Consider the following 23946-nt stretch of genomic DNA (forward strand, 5'->3'; position numbering starts at 1 on the left):
AATGAGGACATAATATGAGGAAGTGAGGAGGCAATAATTCATTGCCTTTAAGACAACTCTTAAAATAAGTTTTCCCATGAAAGAGAGTAGAAAAATTGAAAGATATAGCAGGAAGCATATGTGTGAAATTAAGAGAGGGTTGGGGAGAGCATATTTATTTGGGGGTTTTCGTGTGTTTGTTTTGATAGGTGATGACAAAGCAATAACAATACTGATGTAAATGGTCTGTTATAGAGGAAATACTTGCAAAGTCCTTAAGAAGATGAGAGGAAATGGGATCTGGAGCAAAAATGTAGGGTGGGCAGTTGCTTAAAATCAGAGATGTTTCATCCACAGAAGTAGGAGAAGAATCAGAAAGAATGATGAATAAGTAGATTCATTAAATCACCAATTATTAACTGAACACCTGCTACTTACTATATTATGCTTTGAGGACATACCACTAGACAAGATTAAGTCTGAATCTTCCTGAAATGTGTGGCATATAGAAGGTTTATTTTTGTTGTTCTCAATAAGCCCTGAATTAATGTCATCCCCTAAGAGTGAAGGTTAAGGAGGGAATATTTGGAATATGAAGAAAGTGAAAAATTGTTGTTGTTCTTGTTGTTCATTCACTAGTTCAGTTCAGTTGCTCAGTCGTGTCTGATTCTTTGTGACCCCATGAACTGTAGCACACCAGGCTTCTCCTGTCCATCACTATCTTCCTGAGTTTCCTCAAACTCATGTTCATTGAGTCAGTGATGCCATCCAACCATCTCATCCTCTGTCATCCGCTTGTCTTCTTGCCCTCTGTTTTACCCAAATCAGAGTTTTTTCCAGTGAGTCAGCTCTTCGCATCAGATGGCCAAAGTGTTGTAGCTTCAGCTTCAGCATCAGTCCTTCCAATGAATATTCAGGACTGATCTCCTTTAGGATTGACTGGTTTGATCTCCTTGCAGTCCAAGGGACTCTCAAGGGTCTTCTCCAGCACCACAGTTCGAAAGTGTCAATTTTTTGGTGTTCAGCTTTCTTTATGGTCCAATTCTCACATCCATACATGACTGCTAGAAAAGCCATAGCTTTGACTAGACAGTCCTTTGTCGGCAAAGTGATGTCTCTGCTTTTTAAAACACTATCTAGGTTTGATATAGCTATTCTTCCAAGGAGTAAGCATCTTTTAGTTTTGTGGCTGCAGTCACCGTACACAGTGATTTTGGAGCCCCAAGAAATGAAATCCAATACCGTTTCCACATTTTCCCCATCTGTTTGCAATGAAGTGATAGGACTGGATTCCATGATCTTAGTTTTTTGAATGCTGAGTTTTAAGCCAGCTTTTCACTCATCTCTTTCACATTCATCAATAGGCTATTTAGTTCCTCTTCACTTCTCTGCCATCAAAGTGGTATCATCTGCATATCTGAGGTTGTTGATATTTCTCCTAGCGATAATTGATTCCAGCTTGTGATTCATCTAGCCTGGCATTTTGCATGATGTATTCTGCATGTAAGTTGGATAATCAGTGTGACAATATACAGCTTTGACATACTCCTTTCCCAATTTTGAACCAGTTTGTTGTTCCATGTCTGGTTCTAACTGTTGCTTCTCTTCCTGCATACAGGTTTCTCAGGAGGCAGGTAAGGTGATCTGGTATTCCTATCTCTTTAAGAATATTATAGTTTGTTGTGATCTATACAGTCAAAGTCTTTAGCCTAGTCAATGAAGCAGAAGCAGATGTTTTTCTTGAATCCCCTTGCTTTTTCTATGATCCTGCATATGTTGGCAATCTGATCTCTGGTTCATCTACCTTTTCTAAATCCAGCTTGAACATCTGGAAGTTTTCAGTTCATATACTGCTGAAGCCTTACTTGATGGATTTTAGGCAAAATCTTCCTGGCATGTGAAATGAGTACAATTATACAGTAATTTGAACATTCTTTGGCATTGCTTTTCTTTGGGATTGAAATGAAAACTGACCTTTTTCCAGTCCTGTGGTCATTGCTGAGTTTTCCAAATTTGCTGGCATAATGAGTGCAACACTTTAACAACATCATCTTTTAAGATTTTAAATAGTTCAACTGGAATTCCATCACCTCCACTAGTGTTGTTCGTAGTAATGCTCCTGAGGCCCACTTGACCTCCCACTCCAGGATGTCTGGTGAGTGACCACATAATCGTGGTTAATTGGGTCTTTAAGAGCTTTTTTGTACAGTTCTTAATTTGTGCAGTGTATTTTTGCCACATTTCTTACCCTCTTCTGCTTCTGTTACATTCTTGCTGTTTTTGTCCTTTATTGTGCCTAAAATGTTCCCTTGGTATCGTCAGTTTTCTTAAAGAGATTGCTAGTCTTTCCCATTCTGTTGTTTTCCTCTATTTCCTTGCATTGGTCACTTAAGAAGACTTTTTTATCTCTCCTTGCTGTTCTCTGCAACTCTGCATTCTTTACCCTCTGAACTCGAAAGAATTTCTCTTTCCCTTTTCTCCTTTGTCTTTTGCTTCTTTTCCTTTCTCAGCTATTTGTAAGCCCTCCTCAGACAACCACTTTGCCTTCTTTCATTTCTTTTTCTTGGGGATGGTTTTGGTCATCACCTCTTGTGCAGTGTTAGGAACCTCCATCCATAGTTCTTCAGGCAGTCTGTCTGCCAGATCTGGTCCCTTGAATCTATCCATCACCTCTACTGTGTAATCATAAGAGATTTGATTTAGGCCATAATTGAATGGCCCAGTGGTTTTCCCTACTTTCTCAACTTGAGCCTGAATTTTGCAATAAGAAGCTAATGATTTGAGCCACGGTCAGCTCCAGGTCTTTTTTGCTGACTGTCTAGAACTACACCATCTTCGGCTGCAAAAAGAGTAAATAAAATCAGTCTGATTTTGTTACTGACCACCTGGTGATGTCCATGTATAGTCATTTCTTGTGTTCGTGGAAGAGGGTGTCTGTTATAACAAAACTCTGTTAGCCTTTGCCCTGCTTCAGTTTGTACTCTAAGGCCAAACTTGCCTGTTATTTCAGGTATTTCTTGACTTCCTACTTTTGCATTCTAGCCCCTATGATGAAGAGGACATCTTTCTTTGGTGTGAGTTCTAAGAATTCTTGTAGGTCTTCATAGAATCGTTCAACTTCAGCTTCTTCAGCATTAGAGAGAAAAATACATGAATTTATATTTTTGGAAAGGAGAAAAGCAAGCATGGAAGGGAAATGTGGTTTGATTCCTAGACAGTGATAAGTAGCATTGACATTGTAGCCATGAGTTTAAGGTGAGACCAGTAAGCTTCCACTTGTTTTTCTTTAGCACTTGTGATCTGTTGGGGTAGGCATGATACAGGCAGAGAAGTGGTTTTAGCCAAGTTAGGGTTGAGGCTTTAGTAGTCAAGTTTAACAACAACAACAACAAAAAAAACAGGTGGAAGGAATTGAAGACTATTGGCCAGGGAGTGATTTTAGTGAGGGACCATAGAATCTGAGCTGGGTAAGAAGGGAAGTGGGTAAATGGGTAAATAATGGTTTAAAAAAAAAAAAAAAGTGGTACCATTCGGTGGTAAAGAAGATGGGCAAATAATGGTAATAAAGTACTGGGGTGAGTAGATGAATCTCAATTTTCAAGCAAGGAAAATATATTTCTATTATATAAGTAATACATACTCTGTATTTAAAAAATCTGAAAATATTTGAGATTAGAAAGGGGAGAAAAACAGTACCACCACCCAAAGATAACCTGTTGTTTATATTTGCTTTGTTTTGTTTTTTTCTCGTGATAATTTTTAGGGTTGTTTTAGTTTACTGGATAGACCTTCTATAACAAAGGCTACAGACTGGGTGATTTAAACAACAGACATTTTCTTACAGTTCTGGAGGCTATAAGTGCAAGATCAAGGTGTCAGCAGGGTTTTTTTTTTTTTCTTCCTTTGGCCTGTGAATGTCTGTTTTCCCCCTGTGTCTTCACATGTCTTTTCTCTATCATTGTCTCTGTCCAGATTTCCCTCTTCTTATAAGGACACCAGTCATATTGGATTAGGGTCCACCCTAAAATTAGATTTCATTTTAACTTACTTACTTCTTCATAGACCCTACTTCCAATGTCACCTTCTGAGGTATTGAGAAATTATTACTTCAATATGAATTCTGGGAGAACACAATGCAGCCTATAACATAGGTGTTCTTTGTCTTCAGTTTTTTATGTAATTGTGATTATTCCTTGCATATAGTTTTTGATCCTTTATCTTACCAGATAACATTATAACTAAAACATTTCCCCACTTAGACTTGTAAAAATTTAACAGCTGCAAAATACTTCATCATATAACAAATGTATTTCAGTATCTTAATCAGTCTTCTGTGTTGAACATCTAAGTATCCCTTCCATCCCAATTTTTTGTTATTATAAAGGATACTAAAATTTTTTTAAATAAAATCTCTTTTTCTGTACTTTGGGTTATTTCCTTAGACTAGAATCTCAAAAGTAGATTACTTTCTCAAAAACTGTTGGAACATACTGCTAAATTGGAGAACTATTGAAACTTTTACTTTCTTTCCACATGACTGTTTTCTCTCTTCCTGCAGTAATAGACTGGAATGATGTTAGAAAACATAAATATGGTCATCTATCAGAGTCTGCATCCCAATATCAAGGTAAGAAAAAAAGCTGTATTTATCATGGAAAAATTTAATTTGACATCTCTTACCACAGAGCCTTTTTTTTTTTAGAGGTCTGAGAGTACCAAGAACTCTGGTTAAAACACAAGCAAATATAGTTTGTAGAGGTATCTGTCAAAAGCAGTATACTTTGATTTGAGCATGAAATCAGGAAATGTAGATTATGAGTTCAAACAATCCCAAATTAGCTTTAGGTACAGTTGTTTAGCCTCTCTGGATTTCCAGTTTTTAATAAGGCGGAATTGAGTGGTATACTTCCACAAACACTAGTAATAAACTTAGTATCTTTTAAAATGAGAGACTTGAACTACACAAACTCTCAAGCCCTCATTTTACTCCAGAATCTCACTGTTCTATCATTTAGGTGTGTTTTTCATGATGACTTATGCTGTAACATTTTTTTCTTTAATAGAAGCTACTGACATCCTGGAGCTAGGTAAGATATTTTTCTTGTGTTTCTGTTACGTATGGGAAATTACTGTGCCCGGGATTAGAGTGTAACTCGGGAAGAATTCCATGCGCCCTTGTCTCCTGAGCTGGTGAGCCCTGTGCTCTTGTCTGCCTAACGAGCCCATGCAGCTCCCCTTTGCTCTCATGTCAGGCTCTCCTCATCAGGAGGCCACAGACTCAGCTAACCAAAGGGAGAAGGTAGTTAATTACATGAGCACAATAAGGAATGGGGACTGAAACCAAGCTGCAAGTTACTTCTTATTAGTTCCTTAAATCTAGAGCTAAAACAAAGCCCCTTTGTCCGTAAATTAGAATTTGGTGACATTTTCCCAAAAGAAATTATTCATGAGATATACTGAACTGAAATTAAACCTGAAGATTTTCTAAGTTGTTTTTTTTTAACTAAATAAAAACCAAAATATTAAGATGTCAGATAACAGGAGTCACCCTGATACTGCATTTGGTTTTCATCCCTAAATAGTGTACTTCAGGACTAGGATTTCAGAAATGAAACTAATGGCAATATTTTTCAATCAGCTTTCCGAGTTCCTACATAAATGTCAGTCTTAACTTCTTAAGAGTTCTTTAAAATCCTGCATTTTACTTAAATATTGATAGCCTGATACCTTTATCAGTTTTTGTTGAAGTATTGTTACATATTTTGTTATTGCAACTTCCTGTGTTCAATCCTATTATCATCATTTTCCATTTGCTCCCTCTTTCCTTTTCTTCTGACAACATATTACTTTCATTGCCCACTGACAAAGACGGTGCTGTAAAGTAGTAGAACACTAGACTAGAAGTCAGAACTCCTGTATTCTTTGAAGGCCAACTTTGCCATTTAGTAAGTGTGTGACACTAATCCTTGGTTTTCTGATTTGTAAATGGGGATGATAATCCCACTCTACCTGCTTCACAGGGTTATTGAGATTACATGAACTAATGGATGTGAAAACATCTTAAAAATTCTCAAATACTTTTCAACTTTGGAAGATTATTATTTTCATTTGTTCAGCAACTATCCTCAGCCTTTTAAGTCAAATCTTGTGACATTCTTTGAAGTGAAGCATTGTTTGATTATGAGCTGAAGAAATGAATGAAATTAAATAATGCAGGTAAAGGGCCTGATACTTGATAAACAATAAATGATGGTCACTTTTTATTTTTCCTTAAAACTTTCCTCATGCTTTCTAAGGTACTGGTGTGTGGTTAAAAAACCATGGCATAAGAATCAGATAGGCCTGGGTTCAAATTCCTTTTCCTCACTAACCAGTTTTATGACTTAAAAAAATTTTTAATCTTTCTTAGTCTATTTCCTCATCTTTAAGATGAGAATAAAACCTACTTTTCAGGTTATAATTAACAGGGGAAATATTGAACATAGTGTGGCGTGGTGCAGACAAACAGAAGGTACTCAGTAATAGTTGCTGCAGTTTGGGGGTTTGTTGCTAATGTGAATGATGATAATAGTTCTAGTTCAGTGATATTTAAGGTATGTTGTGAACAACCTGTTTTGTTGACAGAATTGTGAGAGGTGGCTATTCAGTTTAAAATATTTACATAAAGTGATGTTAAAATGTGCAAGTATGTTTTTTGTTGTGAGAGTAGAGGTAGCGAAGGCAGGCAGAGCCTCTGATAAATTAACCTTGGGTATTTCATTTTTTCCATCAGACATAGAGGGTACCCTCAAATACCACACTGAAAGAAAATTCAGTAGATTTTTAGAATCTCAGAGTTTGGAAATCTACCTTGGCCTGCATTTCAAAATTCCAACATTTTGTATTTCTTGTAAAATGTCTTATCTTGAACTCTCCCCAAAGTTGTTAGGGACTTAAAACCTTCTCAAGCAACTCACTCATGTTTAAACAAATATTTATTGGGCCAAAATTTGTTTCTTTGTTGATTCTATTAGTGCTACCTATAACTTTTAAAGCCATATGTATAGGTTTAGCCAGTTTTTCACTGACCAGCCTCTAGTTATTTGAAAGCAGCTCTAAGGACTGCTTTCTCACTGTCATTCTGTTAACACTTCCTAGTTCAAGCAGCCATCATCTTATAGCTAGCTTATTAGAAAAGCTTCCTAATAAAAAAGTTTCCTGCCTCCAGTCTTACCCTCCTAAAATCCATTCTTCACATTGTAGACAGGATGCTTTCTCCTACAAATCCTTTTGTGCTTCCTCTTTTCCTTAGTGTTGCATATGAGACTCTGAAACCCAAACACTGCTTTTATTGACAACCTCTTTTCTAAATCATTTTTATCTACCCAGTAGTCATACTGAAAGATTCCGGTTTTAGAACTGCCTTTTTTTCATTTCTGGGCCCTCATACATGCTTTTCTTTCTGAAACAACAGGTCTCTCTTTGGCTAACTCCTTGCTTATCCTTTTACATTTTAACTTAGAAGCCTTAAGTTGAAGCTTTGTGAAGGCAAGACAATATTTTGACCATGGTTGTATCTCCAGCACACTTCCTTGATCCACACTATAAATACTTGTTGGATGGATGGATAAAGAAATGGCTCTAAGACTTTCATGCTAAATGGTGATTCTTCCTTCAGCTGGTCCTCATGTGACATGGTTTTGTGTCTCTTGATCATTAGGTCACCATTTAGGTGTTGCTTCGTTCTGTCCCTCTCAAGGAATAGTTCACATAAATTTCCCAGGTGTGATTTCACTAGTCCAGAAAAGAGTAGGACCATTACTGGCTTGCTTCTTTTCATTCACTCACTTTTCAAACTTTTATGTTGCCTCTCTCAAGTTTCAGACACTGGGTTAAACAGTGAAGGTTTTTAAAGTTCATAAAATGGACTTCCCTGGCAGTCCAGTGGTTTAGACTCTGAGCTCCCAAATCCAGGGACACAGGTTCAATCCCTGGTTGGGGAACTAAGACCCCACATGCTGCACAGCATGGCCAAAAGTAGACTGTGACTGTCTTTATTGCTCTTAAGGATTTGGGCTCCACACTTTAGGTGGAACTAAATAGAGTTCTTGTTGAGGAATGTCAACAGAACAGTAGCCAGCATGAATGGAAGTGCCTGATGTAACCATTTTAAATTAGGAGCAGTTGAAGGATTTGGGACATATTTAGGGGATTAGATATATTATGTCTAATGTCAATGGGTAAAGATTTAGAAGAAGGTAGATTTTGGCTGATTCTAATGGTTAAAATCTATTCATTTGTGCTATTGAATCATAGCTGAATAATAAATTTCTCATCATTGGGATTATTTAAGTAGAGGCTGGAGGGACCATTCAGGTCTCAGCTTTTATATCACCTCATCAAGATGCCTTTCTTGACCATCCTGCCTAAAATAGCATACATACTCTCAGCACTCTTTTCCCCTCCTACCTTGCCTTATTTTTTCCTTATTTGAAATGGGCTAGAAATTTTATAATTATTATGTGGTTTCTCTGTAACCTTCTGGATCAACTGAATTATGTTTACTTGTTTATTTATTGTGTCTCTTCCCCCTTAGAATGTAAGCTCCATGTGGGCAGAGATTTTGGCTGTTTTGTTCTTTGCTGTGTATCACCTGTGCCTGGAATTGAGCTTGGCGTATAATAGTTGCACCGTAAATATTTGTTGAATGAGTGAATATTAGAGAAAGGAATTCATGCGTTCAGCATGATCTTTTTTGTGTTTTACAACTTAGGGAGCTGTTAATTTTTAAAGTATTTGTACTTTATGTAGTTTGTAAATCTCTTCAGGGCAGCGATCTTTGTTGTTGTTGTTCAGTCACTCATTCGTGTCTGACACTTTGCAACCCCATGGACTGTAGCACACCAGGCTTCCCTGCCCTCCACCCTCTCCCCTAGCTTGCTCAGACTCATGTCCATTGAGGTGGTGATGCCATCCAACCATCTTGTTCTCCGTTGTCCCCTTTTCCTCCTGCCTTCTATCTTTCCCAGCATCAGGGTCTTTTCTAATGAGTCAGTTTTTCGCATCAGGTGGCCAAAGTATTGGAGCTTCAGCTTCAACATCAGTCCTTCCAATGAATATTCAGGATTGATTTTCTTTAGGATTGGATGGTTTGATCTCCTTGCAGTCCAAGGGATTCTTAAGAGTCTTCTCCAACACCACAGTTCAAAGCATCAATTCTTTGGCACTCAGCCTTCTTTATGGTCCAACTTTTATACACGACTGCTGGAAAGGCCATAGCTTTGACTAGATGGATCTTTGTTAGCAAACTAATGTCTCTGCTTTTTACTATGCTGTCTAGGTTTGTCATAGCTTTTCTTCTGAGGAGCAAGCATCTTTTAATTTCATGGCTGCAGTCACCATCTGTGGTGATTTTGGAGCCCAAGAAAATAAAGTCTGTCACAGTTTCAGCTGTTTCTCCACCTATTTGCCATGAAGTGATGGGACCGGATGCCATGACCTTGTCTTAAGCCAATCTTATTTACTAATAATAGACGTAACTGTCATATGGTAGTATGTGTGTTAGAGTTTATAAAATACTTTCATAAGTATTATTCAGCAGTGTAAATGAGATGACTGACTTTATCTCATCTATAAGGTTTCACCCCAAATGTTTCCTATCTAGAAGATCGGTCTGTAATTTCACCATCTAAGATGATTCCCAGTCTCTGTCACATATCATTTTTTTATGTCCTTCAAATACTTATCACTTACTACCTTATTTATTTGACTTTGTGTTACTTGTGCCTCATTATGCACTGGAATATAAATTCCGTAAGGGCAGGGACCTCCTGCCTTATCCTAGCATTTAGAAGAAGTGCCTGGCACATACAAAGATACTCAAACATCATTTGAATGAATAATGAATTGAATAATGAATTGAAATCACTCCAGAAATTTTAAAGTACTACTATACTAGTTAATAATGTCAATCTTCACAGTAATCTTGACCCAAGTATGAATTAGATTTCCCTTTTCTACATTCTCAAGGCAATCTGCACTACCTCATTAACTTAAATTTATCATAATTGTGGCAGATTATTTGTATTATTAATTTACTACTTCTGCTTATCCCTAAACTATAGGCTCCATGAATTTCAGAACCATGTCTATCTTGTTCCCCTAATATTTAACACTGTGCTTTTGCACTTAAAAGGAGGTTAATAAATATTTATTGAATGAAGGAGTATGTGTATAATCTTGTAGGATATTATGTCTGTCTTTCAGATAAATGAACTGATGCTTGGAAGGGTTAAATAATTTATTCAAGATACTTAGGTATAGAAACAAGACTTCAACCACCATCTTCTGACTCTCAATATTACATTCTTTCAATTATACCATTAGTTTCTAGGCATGGAAGTTAATCAGTATTACTTAGGAAGGCTTTGAAAATACAGATTCTCAGACCACACTCAAGAGATTACTGAATGAGAACCTCTGAAGATGGTCTCAGAACTGTAAAAAGAAGTTAGAAAAATTATTTAGTATATTTTGATGGTAAGTAGCATTTGAGAATGATATTATATCCCAAGGTTTGACAAACTACTATTTAGGGGCCAAATGCAACCCAGTGCCAGTTTTTATAAATAAAGTTTTAGTGAAACACAGCCATGCTCACTCATTTACATATTGCCTCTGGCTGTTTTCATGCTACCATGTACAAGTTGAGTATTTGTGACAGAGACTCAATGACCTACAAAGGGTAAAATTTTTTCTGTCTGGTCCTTTACAGAAAATTTGCCAACCCCTGATCTATACTTTGTTGCCTGTCCTACTTCTTTTGTGGTATTTTTAGTGCTTGGCAGTGTGGTAGATTTGATGTTTGGTTTCACTGTGAGCATTATAATAGGTACTCAGATATTCTTAGTGAGTCAATAAAAATTAACTTATTTTGTAGCTTACTTGATTGATAGTAAATGATAAACAGCATAAGCAGTCAAATTTAAGAAAAAATACTAATCTAGGTATGGTTGAAGCTAGTGAACCCTCAGTGGATGGACTGCTTTTAACAAAGAGGTTCTTTTTCATTCAGTTGATAGTAAATTGGAAGATGTGGGGTTTCTTAACCTATGTAATAGGAATTGATTACCATAGTTGTTATATGTAATAGAGAACTATAATACCCTGATTATTTTGGTACCCTGATGCTGCTGTAATTACATCTTAAAGCCAAAGTCTCTTGGGTGTTTTTGGTCAGAACTCAAAATAGTAACAAGCAACTCAGAACTGACCTAACTTCTTCCATACTGCCTTCTACAGTAATTCCCATATAGGTATTTAAATTTACATTGAAGTTAAATGCCATTTAAAATTTAATTTCTCATTCATATTAGCCACATTTCATGTGTTCAGTAGTGGCATGCAGCTAGTGGCCATCTTACTAGTCAGCATGGATGCAGAACTTTCTGTTATCAGAGAAAGTTTTAGTGGGTAGAACTGCTGTATGTGTTAGAGTTCAAGAGTTGCAGCCTCGTCAGATCCAAAACTTACTATTTGACTTATTTATTCGCAAGAATGGAATAATAATTCTTGATGTTTTCTTTTTCTAACAGCCAATAGTGATGAAAGTCTTTGCTTTAAAAGCCATCTCAGCTGAGAGAAAACTCTTTATTAAATTCTAATAAGCTATTTAAATCTTGACTTAAGGAGATACTCATCGCATTTACCCTTGGACTGTCTATTCAAAATGATTAATTATTGGCTGAAGGGGATGGCTACCAGGTGGCGCTAGTGCTAAACAACGTGCCTGCCAATGCAGGAGACTGGGGTTCGATCCCTGGGTCAGGAAGATCCCCTGAAAGAGGGCATGGCAAACCACTTCAGTATTCTTGCTGGAGAATCCCATGGACAGAGGAGCCTGGCAGGCACCAGTCCATAGGGTTACAGAGAGTCCGACAGGACTAAAGCAACTTAGCATGCACACACACAGTCATTGGCCAGTTCATTAAATAGTTCAGAACTGACTGTGATTTCTAGCCAAATCTATTTGGCTTGGTTAGGATGGTGGGAAAGGAACCAGTTTTAAAACAGAAGCTATAGAGTCAATAGAGTATAAAGTCTTGGCATCGTCTTTGGAGTGACTTAGATTTCATCATTCCGTGACTCATTTTTATTCCCAGCATCTAGTGCTTTTTTCATGGCCCAAAGGGGCCCTGTGCTGCTCCACTGCAGAGGAAACCTCAAGAAATGCTGGTTTGCTACAGTGTTTTAGCTTGTGAGAGTCTCTGGGACCTTACCTGCTCCATCATGGGGTCACCTCTAGGTGGGTATTAGGGGGATATTTGTAATTGATTTAACCTTTAATAAAGAACCTGGTAATCTTTTGTGGTTCAGTAAGATATGTGTTTAATAACCCATCCTTTAAAATGTTTTCCCTGACCCCAGGTCAGTGTCACCTTAAAGATTATTTCTCTAGCATAGTGTTCCTCAAACTTTGAGAGACTTTAAGGGCCACCTCAAGAGGCTGAAAAGATTCTGTAAATTTGCCAACTTATTCATCAGAAATGCTACTGAGGATCTACTTTTCTCTAAATTAACAGACCTTGGTCATTTTGCACCTCAGAGCAATGCAACAGTGCCCAGAATAGGAGTGGGTTGAGGTGGGTGAGAGAGAAACATCTTTTAGAGTGAGATTCAAGTATAATCTCATTCTGGCTTTTCCTGCCCCCAACAACTCCTCTTACTCAGGGTCTCAAGATAGCCTCTTTTTTCTTTCTGAGCTGAGATGGTGGGATTCTGCCACACTGGATGTTAAAAGTACTTATTTGATGGCAATAAGGGACCTTTACAGTAGTCAGATTGTTCAGAAGGAATCTTCCCATCCACTTTGTGCCTCTTCTGTTCTGTTTTCCATGAGCTTCCTGAATACTTCTTTGAGACACTGGTATGACTTGCTGTAGCATTTTGGATCATTTTAGAGACTGGTGTGAAAGATTCCTTAGGTCATCTTAGACGGTGATTCAAAAAACATTGATCTAAAATGATCCACTCAGATCACCTTGATTCTTCCCCCTAATATACTCCTTTGAGTGCAAACAGGGCCATGTAAGTTTTCTTATGCTCCAAACAAGTCTGAAAATAGCCTAATGTTTAGGGTAGATTACATCCTGAAAGAATTTTTAGGAAGTTGACTGTGATAGAGATTTTTATTTCCTTTACAGGTCATTTTACCTGGGACAAATACCTAAAAGAAACATGTTCAGTCCCAGCGCCTGTCCATTGCTTCAAGCAGGTAATTGATTCTCAGCATCTTTAGAAGGTGGGAGGCAAGTAGTTTTTTCTGGTCCTTAGACAAGCAAAACATGAAGTGGGAGCCCTTGGGCTTCTCACCTGAAGTCCCCAGAATAAACTTCTATGGGAAGAATACAACTTCAAGACTCAAAACTCAGCTGTGAGTTTTAAACATTCTCCCCAATTTCCCAAGTAACACCTTTTCCTTCTTCACCTCCTTGAAGATACTCTGTGTTACTGAAAACAGTTGCTAATTTTTACTACAGCTCTTAGTTCAGGCAGATAGGAAACAGAGTTATAGCCCTTAGACAACTCTTGAAAGTAGAGCAGTATTCATATCTCTGAATTCAGCTCCCCTGCCACAATCTTATCTTTCCATAAAAATGTTGACACTGAATCCCATTGGGGAGTGTGTTAGGAGTTCATTGGAGATCATTTAGAGCTTCCCACATAGGATTAAGTTCCCCATACAATGCACAGATGATGTTGACTGTCAGTACATGATAAGTCTAGTAAGCAGAGAAGTGTACTGCTGCTAAATAGAGCTGCACATCAGGAAATGGTTTATATCTCCCTCCTTTTTAGTATTCAATTGTTATTTTCACAAACTGTCAACATTTCACTTTGAGTTTGAGTTTTGTCTATGCTCTAAATAAAAGTACAAAATAGGACTTTGCTCATCTGAAATAATAGGAACTAAATTCATATTTCCACCTGAAATAATTTTAAAAGACAAAATATATTAAATAATGGTTTTCAAGTTACTGAAGAACAGGCAGCCAAGAACAGTGATCTGTGAGAGAGGAAAAAACAAATGAGTTGAGCTTCTTATGATTTACTGCTTTACAATAGTTTGAGACCATGGCCCAGGGAAGGAGAACCCAGACTGAGCCTGAGAGACTCCCTGTCAAATTAGGGGGATGGAACTCAGAACCCAGGGATGGAATTTGCAAGGCAGAGTTTCAGAGAAGAGAGCGCTGCAGAGAGCCCGCTTCAAGTACTCATCCAAGTACTGTTGCTCAGTTATATGCATGTGAGCATCCGAAGCCAAGGGAAACACTGTCTGAAAGGATTAGAAGGATAGTAAAAGGATAGAGCCTAGTACTCACACAAGACTGGGAATAGTGCCTTATACCACCAGCTAGACTGGAAAATCTCCTAATTCATGTGGAATAGTTGGGAAAATCCTGCTCAGTAGTGGGAAATGATTAGCCTTAGGATAAGCATGCTTTGAATCTGCCTAACAAACTAAAAAGCTAGACTCAGTGTGATTACGGAGAAGGCAATGGCAACCCACTCCAGTACTCTTGCCTGGAAAATCCCATGGACGAAGGAACGTGGTGGGCTGCAGTCCATGGGATTGCTAAGAGTCGGACACAACTGAGTGACTTCACTTTCACTTTTCACTTTCATGCATTGGAGAAGGAAATGGCAACCCACTCCAGTGTTCTTGCCTGGAGAATCCCAGGGACAGGGGAGCCTGGTGGGCTGCTGTCTATGGGGTCACACAGAGTCGGACACGACTAAAGCGACTTAGCAGCAGCAGCAGCAACAATGTGATTAAATTATTTCCAAGTAAATTAACTTCATCTGGGAACACAGCACAAGAAGGGAATGCAAAAATATCCAGCACCTAACAGGTAAAAGTCACAATGTCTGGCATCTAGTCAAATATTATCAGGCTATATATAAGGAGGCAGGAAAGCATAACTAATAATGAACAGACTAATCAACCAATTGAAACAGACTTAGAACCTTTGCAGATCTTAGAATAGCAGATTAAAACATTATAACAGTTATTTTAATTATGTTCTATATGTTTGAAAGTTAAGCAGAGACATGAAGTATATAAAAAAAGACATATTGAGCAAAATGAAAAATACACTAGATGGGATTAATGGTGGAAGAAAAGATTAATAAATATGAAAACATAGCAGTAGAAGATACCTAAAATGAAACACACAGGAAAAAAAAGTATTTTAAAAATATGAAAAAGAGATCAGTGAAGCATGGGATAACTTCATAGACCATGTAATTAGACCACCCAAAAGAAAAGAGATGGAGGACTGGAAAAGCATTTGAAGATAAAATGACAAAAAATTGTTCACAGTTGAGGAAACCTAAAAATCTGCAAATTCAGAAAGCTAAATGAATCTCCTAAAAAAAAAGACAAGAATAAAATTATACTAAGGCATGTCATAAGTTATCAAAACTAGTGATAGAGAACATCTTCAAGCAGCCAGAGGAAAAAAGACACTTTATGTGCAGGGAAACTAAGATAAGAATGACATTATATTTTCTTGTCATAATGCAAACAAGAAGAAAGTTAAATAACATCTTCAGAGTATCAAAACTGTCAACCATGAATCTTATATCCAGCAAAAAGATCTTCCAAAATGAGGGGAAAATAGAGATATTTTCAAATGCATAAAAACTGAAGGAATTCATCACTAGTACACTCACTCTTACAAATGTTAAACAAAGACCATCATGCAGAAGGAAAATGTTACCAGATAGAATACAGATCTACACAAAGGAATGAAAGTTACTAGAAATGATAATTACAAGGGTAAATATTTAAAATGTTATTTCTTATTAAGCCTCTATAAAAGATAATTGACTATAAAATAATGATAATTGTATTATAGAGATAATAACATGTATTAGTAAAATATATAATAACAATAACTTAAGGGGAGAAATTTAAGTAGACTATTATAAAATTCTTATACATGAAGTAGTGTAGTATTACTTGAAGATAGACTGATAATTTAAATATGTTTAAGCCCCAAAGCAACCACTGAGATAATAGAAAACAAATAGCAGAATGGTAGGTTTAAATCCAGCCGTATCAATAATCCAGTTGTAAATTATCTAAATTCCTCAGTTAAAAAGCTGAGATTGTCATATTGGATAAAAAGTAAGACTCAATTATATACTGCCTGCAAGGAATTATACTTTAAATGTAAAGATAAAAACAGGTTAAAAGTAAAAGAATCAAAAATTATAATAAAGCTGAAATGACATTAATATCAAAGTATATTTCAGATGCAAAGGATATTATCAGATAACAATATAGTAATTTCATCATGTAAAAGGTCACACAGTCCTTACATGAATCAAAAGATGATAGATACAGATCTTAACACCCTTCAAAAAAATTAATTCAAAACAGACCACACACCTAACTGTAAAACACTAAACTAAAACTCCTAGAAGATAGCATAGGAGAATACTAAGATGGAAAATGTCAGTTTTCATTGCAGTCCCAAAAAAAGGCAATGCCAAAGAATGCTCAAACTACTGCACAATTGCACTCATCTCACAGGCCAGTAAAGTAATGCTCAAAATTCTCCAAGCCAGGCTTTAGCAGTACATGAACCATGAACTTCCAGATGTTCAAGCTGGATTTAGAAGAGGCAAAGGAACCAAAGATCAAATTGCCAACATCTGCTGGATCATCAAAAAAGCAAGAGAGTTCCAGAAAAACATCTATTTCTGCTTTATTGACTACACCAAAGTCTTTGACTGTGTGGGTCACCACAAACTGTGGAAAATTCTGAAAGAGATGGGAATACCAGACCACCTGACCTGCCTCTTGAGAAATCTGTAGGTCAGGAAGCAACAGTTAGAACTGGACATGGAACAATATACCGCTTCCAAATAGGGAAAGGAGTGCATCAAGGCTGTATATTGTCACCCTGCTTATATAACTTATATGCAGAGTACATCATGAGAAATGCTGGGGTGGATGAATCATAAGCCGGAATCAAGATTGCCGGGAGAAATATCAATAACCCCAGATAGCAGATGACACCACCCTTATGGCAGAAAATGAAGAACTAAAGAGTCTCTTGATGTAAGTGAAAGAGGAGAGTGAAAAAGTTGGCTTAAAGCTCAACATTTAGAAAACTAAGATCATGGCATCTGGTCCCATCACTTCATGGCAAATAGATGGGGAAACAGACTTTATTTTTTCCAAAATCACTGCAGATGGTGACTGCAATCATGAAATTAAAAGACGCTTACTCCTTGGAAAAAAAGTTATGACCAACCTAGACAGCATATTAAAAAGCAAAGACATTACTTTGCCAACAAAGGTCCGTCTCGTTAAGGCTATGGTTTTTCTAGTGGTCATGTATGGATGTGAGATTTGGGCTATAAGGAAAACTGAGCGCTGAAGAACTGATGCTTTTGAACTCTGGTGTTGGAGAAGACTCTTGAGAGTCCCTTGGACTACATGGAGATCCACCCAGTCCATCCTAAAGGAGATCAGTCCTGAATATTCATTGGAAGGACTGATGCTGAAGCTGAAACTCCAATACTTTGGCCACCTGATGCAAAGAACTGACTCATTTGAAAAGACCCTGATGCTGGAAAAGATTGAAGGCAGGAGGAGAAGGAGACGACAGAGGATGAGATGGTTGGATGGCATCACTGACTCAATGAACATGAGTTTGGGTAAACTCCAGGAGTTGGTGATGGACAGGGAGCCTAGCGTGCTGGACAGGGAGGTCTGGCGTGCTGCAGTTCATGGGGTCACAAAGAGTCAGACACGACTGAGCGACTGAACTGAACTGAAGATGACCTTAGGTGTGGCAATGATTTTTTAGGTGCAAACCAAAGGCACAGTTCATGAGAGAAATAATTGATAAGCTGAACTTCATTAAAATAAAACCTTCTACTATATGAAAGACACTGTCAAGAGAATGAGAAGACAAGCCACAGACTGGGAGAAAATATTTTTACAAGACGTGTCTGACAAAGGATTGTTACCCAAAATATACAAAGAATACTTAAAACTCAAAGTAAGAAAATAACTCAAGAAAAGATCAAAGATCTTAACAGACATCTCACCAAAGATGGTCGGATGACAAGCGTAAAAACGATGTTCTACATTATATATTATCAGAGAAATGCAAATTAAAACAACAGTGAGATACCACTACATACATATTATAATGTCAAATCCCAGGACACTGATAATACCAAGTACTGGCAAGGATGTGGAGCAACAGGAATTCTCATTAATTGCTTGTGGGAATGCAAAATGGTACAGACATCTTATAAGGTAGTTTGGTGAAATCTCTTGTAAACTAAGCATACTCTTAACCATATGATCCATCAATTGCATTCCTTGATATTTATCCAAAGAAGTTGAAAATTTATGTCCACACAAAAACATGTGTTTGTGTGTATTTATATGTGTGTGTATGTGTGTATGGATTTTGTTGCATCTTTATTCATAATCACCAAAACCTGGAAGCAACCAAGATGTTTTTTAAGTAGGTGAGTGGATAAACAAACTGTAGTATAGCCAGACAATGGAGTATTACTCAGCCCTAGAAAGAAATGAGCTGTGAAGCCATGAAAAGACATAGAGGAAACTTAAATGCATCTTACTACGAGAAAAAAGCCAATCTGAAAAACTGTGTACTGTGTGTCAAACTATATGACATTCTGGAAAAGGCAAAACTATGGAGACAGTAAAAAGATCAGTGGTTGCCAGAGATTGAGTGGATAAATAGGCCAAGTACAGAGGATTTTTTAGTACAGTTAAACTATTTTGTATGATCCTATAATGATAGATACATGTCTCCATTAGACCAAATTCATAGAGTATACAACACCAAGAGAGAACCTTACTCTAAATAATGGGCTTTGGGTTATTATGATATGTTAGTGTAGTTTCATCAGTTGTAATAAATGTCCTACTGTGTTAGGAGATACTGAAAATAGAGGAGACACTGCATGTGTTGGAGCAGGATGTTTATAAATGTTTATAATCTCTGTACCTTCCTCTCAGTTTTGCTGTGAACCTAAAACTGCTCTTAGAACTGAGTCTTAACAAAAAAGAAATGAATTATTGATACATTCAACAAATGGATGAATATCAAAATGGTTATGCTGAGTGAAAGAAACTAGATCCAAAAAAAAAAAGTATATTCTGTATGAGTCCATTTTAAGTCTAGAAATGCAAAACAGTCTACACTGATAGAAAGTAAAGCAGTGTTTGCCTGGAGAAAGAGAGATCTGGGAAGGGCTGGACAGATCATAAAGGGATATGCAAAACTTGGGAGTATGTCCATGTTCATTATCTTGATAGTGATGATGGTTTCCAGAGTGTTGTGATGTATGTGGTATCATGAGTGTATACATATGTCAGTACTCAACCTAAGTGTGTAGTTCATTGTATGTCAATTATAACTTGAAGTTGTTTTTTTAAAAAACAGGAATTGATTTCTAAGTTAATGTCAAAGTAAAAAAAATAACCTATTCCCGTTGGTTAGTCTCTATGGTAGACATACTGAAGCACTCCGTGAAGAAACAGTAAGGATATGATATTTTAATAGGATGATTTCTGCAAAGAAAATATTAAGAATACCTGGAGGGTTAGGGAATTGGAGAAGATAGGATAAAAAACCACATTTAGGCAAGGACCATTTGAGATACTCTTATCCTTTTCTTACTGGTGAGTCAGTATTTGATGCTTCACTGAAAAGTAATTTTTCCCCTTCACTTTACATTTCAGTGTTTCTTTTTCATGAGAGCCTTCCTAGGTATTAGGAAATAATTCACAAGGGTTGTCCCTGACTCAGCTGTAATCAATTTGCATCCAAAGCATAAATTTTCAGGTACCATCGCCTAATATCCTTACTGAAAATGCCACGTATTCTTAGTCTGCCTAATCCCCATGGCTTGTTCTCCTCAGTCCTACACACCTCCAAGCAACGAGTTCAAGATCAGCATGAAATTGGAAGCACAGGACCCCAGGAACACCACATCTACCTGTATTGCCACAGTAGTTGGACTGACAGGTGCTCGCCTCCGCCTTCGCCTTGATGGCAGCGACAACAAGAATGACTTCTGGCGGCTGGTTGACTCAGCTGAAATTCAGCCTATCGGGAACTGTGAGAAGAATGGGGGTATGCTGCAGCCCCCTCTGGGTGAGTAGAATGGGGGACCCAAGCTCTCCCTAGCCCATTAGTTATCTTCCTCAAATTATACGTCGTATTAGAAGAAAACATAGGGTCACCTGCCCATGCCTTCTTTTTTGTATGGTCCGAAAGGCCCAGCTAACATGAAATGAGCTGTAAAATCTGGACCTCCCCATTCTACATTAACTTGTGATATCCAAGCTTCTCTTCAGCTCTCCTTTTTCTAATGAGAAACCACACCCTTCATCCTTCATTGTCAGGTCCCATTTACCCTGAGGAAAAGGATGAAAGAAGGTCTTGCCATTGAACTTGCCTCAAAAAACCATGGCTCTTTTACCACATCCTACAATCACAACAGGCAGTGAGAGAAAAATCTCCCATTAGAAAGAGTGACTATCATAAAGATCCCTTATCTCCTTTCCCCTAAATTCTCACTTGGTCTTCGGAATTTTCTCACTTTGAATCAATTATTAAGTAAAATGCATTATTTTACTTTAATGACACCACTGTATTTTTCTCTTCAAGATCAGATTCACCTTTTTTTAGTGTCAGTATACCTGAGTGATTAAGCACATTTCATCAATTCCCGTCAGTCACTATTGCAGTGAGTCTTACTGGAGGATGGAGATGGCTTATAGGCTGTGTTCCCCTCAGGAGGCTGTGCTAAATTAAATGAGCATTAGAGGAAAGTGTCATTTGAAAGACCTCCCCAAGTGGTTATTTAACATTTTCCTTCTTTAAAAAATTTACTTGTAATGTAAAATTTCAAACATATACAAAAGTATAAAAAAAACCACAGTGAATGAAAGTCCATGTATCTTTTATCCTTGATAGTAGTCTTGTTTTCTTAGTACCTATATACATTCCCTGCACACTCCTGCCTGTTGCTTAAACATAGTATCATTTTATCACTAAATATTTATTATGTATCTCTCTCATAGTTAATATTTTAAAAGCATAGCCATAATAACATTGTCACATGTGAATAAAATAATGATACTTCCTTAATATCAACAAATATTTACTCAGTATTTAAATTTTCCCTATTGTCTGTCTGTCTCTTCCTCTCTTTATTTCATTTGTTTTGAATCAGGATCCAAAAAAAAATCAACATATTGCAGTTGGGTGATATGTTCCTCAAGTATCTTTTAATCTATGGGTTCTCCTCCTCCCTTGTTTTTTCCTTGCAATTTATTTGTTGAAAAACCTAAGTCATTTTCTTTAAATTTTCCCACAATTAGATTTTGCTGATTGTATCTCTCTGGTATCATTTAACATGTTTCTCTGACCTCTTGTCCTAGAAATTGGTAACTAGATCTAGAGGCTTGATCAGGTTAAGGTTCAGTTTTTTTCAATAAGAATATTTCATAGGTAGTGATATTTACATTGATTAAGAAGTATATATGGTCTGGTTGTGTCTCATTTTATAATGTAGCAGCCATTACTGCTTGTAGTCTAGAGCAGGGGTTGGCAGATTTTCTAAAGAAGAGTCAGATAGTAAATATTTCAGGCTTACAGGCCATATATTCTCTGTTGTAACTTGTCAGCTTTTTCCTTGTAATTTGAAAGCAGTCATAGACAATACATAAAAAAATGGGCAAGGCTGTGATCCAGTAAAGCTTTATTTACAAAACAAGTTGTCCAGCCTTCTGGCTGTAGCTTGCTGACCCCTGATTTAGACCTATCAATTCATTTTGGTTGCAAAATGGGAAATTTTAATATTATCATTCTGTCCACATAAATTAAATGGATTATGTCTATTAAAATAAACTTTCAACTATTTGGTTATCCTGAAGCATAGTTCATACAGGAAAGACAGTTTAAATGATTGATTCTTTTCTTTGTTTACCACTTTTCAGAATAATAAATTGGATTGCCGTTATCCTCCAAAATTACTTAGTCTTATTGCTGTTATTGTATTTAATATCATAAACTCAAAGATTCATACATATTTGATGTTTTTCACTCCGTTGCACTGATTATCCTTGTTGATTCTTGAATTGTTCTATCTTTGGCCTCGTATGTATATAAACCATTCTTGAAATCTATAAAACAGTATATTCGGAGAAATGCCCTTTACCTTATCCCTTACTTCTGCCATAGAGTAACCACTTTCTTTTAACTTAATAGTTCATACTCCATTTTTAAAAATAAGCAAATATATCTGTGAGTGTGTGTGTGTACATATATTCCCTTCTTATATAAATGACAACATACTATACATATTTTTCTCAAATCTTACTTTTTTCATTTAGCAATATGTCCTGAAAATGACTTCTTAGTATTGAGATGTTTCTCATTCCTTTCTGTAGCTGCATAGTACCATAAGGTTCTCAACTGATTTTATGAACCATGGTTTAGAAGCATCTTGAAAGGCTGTTACAAAATATAAGTTCCCAGGGATAATGGTGACCATCTACATCAAAATTTTTCCATAAATTCTCCAGAAACATAAGGATCAAAAAGGAAAGCAAATCAAGCCACCCATAACTCATGCCTAAACATAACTAGGAGTCAAGAATACCACACATTTCAATAACATGCTGTCTGCATGTTCAGATGTAAAGATCTGAAACCAATAAAGCTAATACCCACCCCATACCAGAATGAAGAGTTTTATGTAGTTAAAAGCTACATTAAAAAGGCAGAGGGCAATGGGGCCCCAGCACGGCCAAAATCACCCCACAAAAAGATAGGCCCATTCAGAGTGGGCAATACTGAAAGACAACTAAGAGATACTTGATTAAAGCATTGTCTACTGGAGAATCAGAAGAAAGAGAATGAATTAAAAGTGTGAGGGACCAGAGATAGCAGCCGTGGGCTGATAACTGCCCTCATGGGAGAGGTAAACATAATGTTGAAGGAAAAGAAGGAAGCCATGGGTAATCATTTAGAGTTATACAGGAACAAAGAGAATTGTAAAATCCGAAGACATTCAGGTCTTCCTATCCCACCACATTCCAAACAGGCTTCACCAAAGAAGCTGCATTTCATTATGCCAACAGAAAACTCATGACCCAAATTCCCTGACAAAATGGAACATCCTTTTTTTTGCTAGCCCAAGAAAATATAAGACATTTGAAATCATTAGGAAACAGCAGTCAACATCCATAAAAAAATTCTGCATGAAAAAAAAAAAAACTTCTACATGAAGAAAGACAGAAGTAGAAGATAAAACCATTTTAACTACTGAAAATTCTAAGCCAAAAATCAGTGACTAATCAGAGGAAAACTGTTGCACAGTGACCCATCTTGAATTAAATAAGTATTGACAGCTATAAAAAATAATACCTTGAACCATAAATTTTAAGTCAGACTAGAAATGCACAGTAAATAGACTAGAAATGCACAGTAAATAGGAAGATGTGAAAATAGAATTGTGCAAACTCAAGGGAAAAAAGTGAAGAAAGAAAAATAATCTCAATTGAAGACTCCATTCCAAGGTACCCATTGGGACAATATATTCAACTGAAAATATAATAAGAGACATTGAAAAAAGAAATAAAACAGTCAAGAGAATAAAACTAAATGTTAGAAGAAAAGGTTTAAAAGTATCAGAAAGGAACTGTTAGATATAGTATGTAGTCAAAAAGGTCTTCTGGGTATATGTATGTGTACATGTATATTTGGATTCCCTGAAGCAGATAATAGGGTTAATACTTAAAATTGTAATGTAAGAAAATGTTCCAAAAATGGGAAAGCACCTGAACCTTCATACTGAAAAAGCCTTCCTTATTCCTGGAAAATTGTCAACTCTAAGACCTTTTCTAGTAAAACA

General features: G+C 36.8%; 1 protein-coding gene across 18 annotated transcripts in view; it reads left to right on the forward strand.

The window, feature by feature from the left end:
- Positions 1 to 23946, forward strand: part of SCMH1 (Scm polycomb group protein homolog 1) — a 212997-nt gene that overhangs the window by 76391 nt on the left and 112660 nt on the right. For 8 of the 18 annotated variants that reach the window (XM_020914690.2, XM_070468345.1, XM_020914692.2 and 5 more), the window contains 4 exons: positions 4538 to 4606; positions 5043 to 5066; positions 13161 to 13231; positions 19943 to 20177. In XM_020914690.2, coding sequence (XP_020770349.2) covers positions 4538 to 4606; positions 5043 to 5066; positions 13161 to 13231; positions 19943 to 20177 — 399 coding nt within the window. Of the gene's footprint in view, positions 1 to 4537; positions 4607 to 5042; positions 5067 to 12119; positions 12263 to 13160; positions 13232 to 19942; positions 20182 to 23946 lie in introns of those variants that run through there. The other 10 variants (XM_070468346.1, XM_020914695.2, XM_020914696.2 and 7 more) reach the window with 7 other exon arrangements.

The sequence above is a fragment of the Odocoileus virginianus genome, chromosome 5 (genome assembly GCF_023699985.2).
Source record: "Odocoileus virginianus isolate 20LAN1187 ecotype Illinois chromosome 5, Ovbor_1.2, whole genome shotgun sequence".
NCBI lineage: Eukaryota > Metazoa > Chordata > Mammalia > Artiodactyla > Cervidae > Odocoileus > Odocoileus virginianus.